The following is a 4,959-nucleotide window of genomic DNA, read 5'->3' on the forward strand; positions in this document are numbered from 1 at the left end:
GTTGCTTTCCTTTGAATTAAATTCACTTTCTGATGCACCAAACAGAAACCCCCTTACAATATATAAAACAATATATATATATATATATATGTAGCTATCTCTATATGTTTATATCTAGACCTATATACATGCATATATATATATATATATATTTATACAATTATTGAGCACCTAGAAAAATATGTGCGCATACACCACAACTTGCGCCTAGCGATGTACACCTCAGCATACACCTGAAAATACTAAGGAAACTGCCTATAAACCCCAGCATACACCCGAAAAAGAAAGTAAGGATACTGCCTATACACCTCAGCATACACCGGAGCATAATAATGATATTGCCTATTTACCTCAGCATACACCTGAATATTCTAAGGATGTTGCCTATACACCGCAGCATATGCAGTTGCGTGCTGCACCGTTTGTTGGGAGATATTGCAGACAATTACCGTTATAAATAAAATAAAATAAATTAATTAAATAGTTTAATTGTCTAGGAAGAAGAAAGAAAACAAAGAAGGAAGACAAGGGGTTCTCCTCACCAGTAGGGGCTCGATAGCTCAAGGTGGGCGTACGTATATTTTGTGTATATTTAGGAATTTATATTCAATAAATGAATTATTATATATATATTATTTAGTTATTATTCATAAAAATATGTGAAAACAAACAAATTATCAGCAAGAAAACCCCCTATAACCTACTGCGCAGCTGGCTGCGCTATGCAGTAAATATTGCGGCGTATATACACCTCAAGATATGTTGCGTATATTTCTTTGCTTTGTTCTTAGGGAGGACTGTTTTAAATTCATTTAAATTACCTCATAAATAAACAAATACGCTTGTCTTCTCCGTGGTGAAGGGCTACAGTATATCGATGCCGTATGTACCTATTCAAGACAGGCAGGCAGCAGCAAACAGCAGCGGTTTAGGGTTTAGGGTTTAGGGTTTAGGGTTTTAGCAGCGATTTTTCTTGAATGAACAGAGGCTTCTCCTCTCTCCTTTTAAACGATTGCAGCAAACAGCTGCGAACTTCTCTCCTTCCCCACAGCTTCCCAGAGAGACACCCCATCTACTACCCAGCAGCAGCAGCAGCAGCAGCAGCAGCGGCAGCAGCAGCAGCAGCAAACAGAACCGCAGCGACACCAGAAGCATCATCAAGAGCAACATCCAAAGCGTTTGCAACAGCAGCAAAAGCAGCAGCAGCAAAAGCAAGCGCTGCCCCTCTCTTCACCTCACCTCTTCGGCATTCCTTCCTGTTGCAGCAGCAGCAGCAGCAGCAGCAACAGCAACAGCAGGGACAACAGCAACTGCAGGAACAGCAGCGGCAACCTGAGCAGCAGCAGGAACCGCAGCAGCAGCACCACCAGCAGCAAGACCAGCGGCCGCACCTACAGCAGCAGCAGCAACAGCAGCAACAGCAACAGCAACAGCAGCAGCAGCAGCAGCAGGACTTGAAGATGAGTGAACCATTGGTTGTGGGGGGAAAGCCCCTTAGTAGCGACGAAATTTGTGCGTTTGTCTTCGGCTCTGGCGGCTTTTCGATTGGAGGAGCGGCAGCAGGAGGCAGCAAAAGCAGCAGCAGCAGCAACAGCAGCAGCAGCAGCAGCAGCAGCAGCAGCAGCACTCTGACTAACGGGTGTGCTAAGGCCAAACACAGCAGCAGCAGCAACAGCAGCAAGGCGTCGCTGCGCGTTGCTGATATCCGTCAATGCTTACCTTCGCATGCATCTCTCTCTCAGCAGCAGATTTGCTGCTTGCAGCAGCCAGCTGCTGCATTATCTGCTGCAGCAGCACGTGCTGTTTGTTTGCTGCGAGGTTTCTCTCTTCAAAAGAGCGGAGTACGGCTGGAGCTGCTACAAGGCTTAGGTGCTGCTGCAGCAGCAGCAGCAGGAGGAGCAGCAGCAGAAGCAGCAGCAGCAGCAGCAGCAGCAGCAGCAGCAGGGGAGAATGAATTGCTGCTGCCCCGCTGCGGCCCTGGAGGCTGGGGGCAGCGTGTACGCCCGTGTCTGTCTTCTTTGTTGTGTGCAGCAGCAGCAGCAGCAAACGTAGAAGCTGTCTCCTTCGAGGAGATGTCTCTGTTTTTAACTCAAGGTGCTGAGGCAGCAGGGCGTTCATTAGTTGCTGCTCGTGCATGCGCTGCAGCAGCAACCCTTGCGACTTGCTGCGCTGCAGCAGCAGCAGAAGTGCTGCTGCTACCACTGGACAGTATTAACAACAGCTTGAAGGAATTAGCAGCAGCATACAGCAGCAGCCTTGTACCGCAGCAGCTAGGAAATCTGCTGCATGATTGTAAGCTGCAGCAGCAGCGACGGAGTCTACAGGAATGCAGCTCTGCTGTTGCTGCTTTTATCGAGACAGCAGCAGCAGCAGCAAGCCTTCAGGGCCCCGTTCAAATGCTGCAGTCAGTTGCTGCTAATGCATGCAGAAAGGAGGTTCTTGGACCCAAGTCTCTTGCTGCTGTTGCTCCGGAAGCTGCTGCTGCTGCTGCTGCTGCGCTGCAGCAAGCAGCAGCAGCGGAGCAAGGGAGCCCCGCAGCAGCTGCTGCAGCAGAAGCGGTCCTTCAAGCAGCAGCAGCAGCAGCAGAAGCAATCGAATTGCCTATGGGGGGCGCTACTTCTCCGTTTGCTGCTGCAGCAGCAGCTACAGAGTTTGCTGCTCGTGCGTTGCTGCAGGCAGAGCTAAAGCTGCTGCAGGAGACCGTCCACATGGCTCAGCAGCAGCAGCAGCAGCAACAGCAGCAACAGCAGCAGGAAGACTTTGTGCTGCCTGAATCTTTGTCCAGCGAGGCGGAGTACTTGGGTACGCGAGAAGAGATGAGGTTAACTGCAGCAGGAGTAGCAGCAGCAGCAGCAACAGTGCAGCAGCTGCAGCAAGCTGCAGCGGAGGTTGAGCTGCGCGGTCTTCACATAAGCAAAGACAGCAACAGCAGCAGCAGCAGCAACGGAGCGGTGTTTGCGTCTCTATCTGCTGTAGAAGACATTTGCTGCTTGTTGCAGCAGGCTTTGGGGCTGCATGCAGGTTTGCTGCTGCAGTGTGTTGAGGCTAGAGATGTAGATACACTGTACGAAGCAGCAGCAAAAGTACTGAAAGGAAAGAAGCAGCCAGCATTGCGTCTCGCTGTAACAAAGGGAGTGAGGGACTTTGTGGTGCTGCTGCGGTCAGTAGCTGCTGAACTGTCTCCTTCTCTGTCTCCAAATGCTGCTGTTGCTGCAGCAGCAACAACCTTCTCGACAGTGCCCCTAGTTTCATGCGTGCAACCTATCAGCAGCAGCAGCAGCAGCAACGGCGGCAGCAGCAGCAACGGCATCATCAGCAGCAGCAGCAGCAGCAGCAAGAAGGACATGAGGAAGAGCAGCAGCAGGAGCTGGCTGCAGCTGGAGACAACATTAGCAGATATATGTGCAGGGGCTAATGTACTAAGAAGGCTCCCAAAGATTGCGAAGGGGACAGTTGATCGATTTGGCTGCTGTTTAATATCTCGCGAGTTGCTGCTGCAGCAGATAATTTGCTGCTTCTTGCAGCACGGGGCTTTACCTTTAGATACACCTGTATTTGAGTTAAAAGAAACATTGCTAGGAAAGTATGGAAGTGAAGCAGCTAAACTTGTCTACGAGTTAAGCAATCAAGGGGGCGAACAGCTATGTCTTAGATACGACTTAACAGTACCTTTAGCAAGATATATAGCTATGAATGGGATCTCAAAGCTCCGCAGGTTTCACATCGGAAAAGTATATAGAAGAGATGAGCCTCAATTAAATAAAGGTAGATTTAGAGAGTTCATGCAGTGTGATTTTGATATAGCTGGGGAGTCATCACCAGTAATGCTGGCTGATGCAGAGTGTGTTGCGCTGCTGCTGCAGCTGCTGCAGCAAATGCAGCAGCTTATAGGCCCTTTCTTATTAAAAATCAATACAAGAAAATTGCTAGATGGAGTGCTAGCTGCATGCGGTGTTGCTGCAGCAGACTTTGCGTCTGTATGCTCTTCTATAGATAAGTTAGACAAAGAACCCTGGTCTGCTGTTGCTGCTGAGCTGCAGCAGCAAAAAGGTTTATCTGCTGCTGTTGTAGAGAAGCTAGAAAGATATGTATGTAAGAAGGGGACTGTATCAGAGATGCTGGTGGAGCTGCAGCAAGATAAAGAACTGATGTCGGAGCCTGCAGCAGCAGCAGCAGCAGCAGATTTCTCTCAACTTCAGGTGTATCTGCATGCACTTGATATTGAGAAACTTATTCAGTGGGAATGGAGTCTTGCAAGAGGTTTAGATTATTATACAGGTATTATCTTTGAGGCTGTGCTGCTGCTGCCAGATGGTAGCTGCAGCAGCAGCATTGCAGGGGGCGGCAGATATGATAATCTTGTCGGTATATTCTCAAGCAAGACTGTTCCAGCAGTAGGATTTTCTCTAGGAGTTGAAAGGCTATTTGCATTAGTAGAGCAGAAGATCTCTGCTCTCCAGACACAAGCTGATGCTGCTGATGCTGCTGCTGCTGCTGCACTCACTGCCTCTACCAACAGCAGCAGCAGCAGCAGCAGCAGCAGCAGCAGCAGCAGTGGAGGAGGAGAGGGGTTGAGGCTGGAGACTAGGAAGGACTTCACCGATATTCTCGTCTGCAATATTGGAAAGGGAATGCTGCCGTAAGTTGCTGCTGCTGCTGCTCATGCTGCTGCTGCTGCTGCTCATGCTGCTGCTGCTGCTGCTATTTCTGCTGCTGCTGATGCTGCTCCTAATGCTAATGCTGCTGCTGCTAATACTACTGCTGCTTTTACTGCTGCTGGTGGTGTTTGTGCTTCAATAGCTGCTGCTTGTGCTCTTCCTGCTGCTGCTGCTGCTGCTGAACTAGTTCTGCATGCATTTGCTGCATTTGTTTATAACGATATTATAAGACCACCCCTAATAATAAGAATAATAATATAGTAATATAATATATATGTATATATATATATATGATATTTAT

General features: G+C 48.7%; 1 protein-coding gene across 1 annotated transcript; it reads left to right on the forward strand.

Annotated features, from left to right (window-relative positions):
• Positions 1 to 977: 977 nt before the first annotated feature.
• Positions 978 to 4,643, forward strand: EAH_00032780 (histidyl-tRNA synthetase, putative; the record flags this gene model as incomplete). The annotated part of the gene is made up of 1 exon (XM_013395951.1): positions 978 to 4,643. One exon carries the CDS (start codon positions 978 to 980, stop codon positions 4,641 to 4,643), a length of 3,666 nt encoding a protein of 1,221 aa, XP_013251405.1.
• Between the last annotated feature and the right edge of the window lie 316 nt (positions 4,644 to 4,959).

Source organism: Eimeria acervulina, genomic scaffold (assembly GCF_000499425.1).
Source record: "Eimeria acervulina Houghton genomic scaffold, Eah_scaff320, whole genome shotgun sequence".
Taxonomy (NCBI): domain Eukaryota; phylum Apicomplexa; class Conoidasida; order Eucoccidiorida; family Eimeriidae; genus Eimeria; species Eimeria acervulina.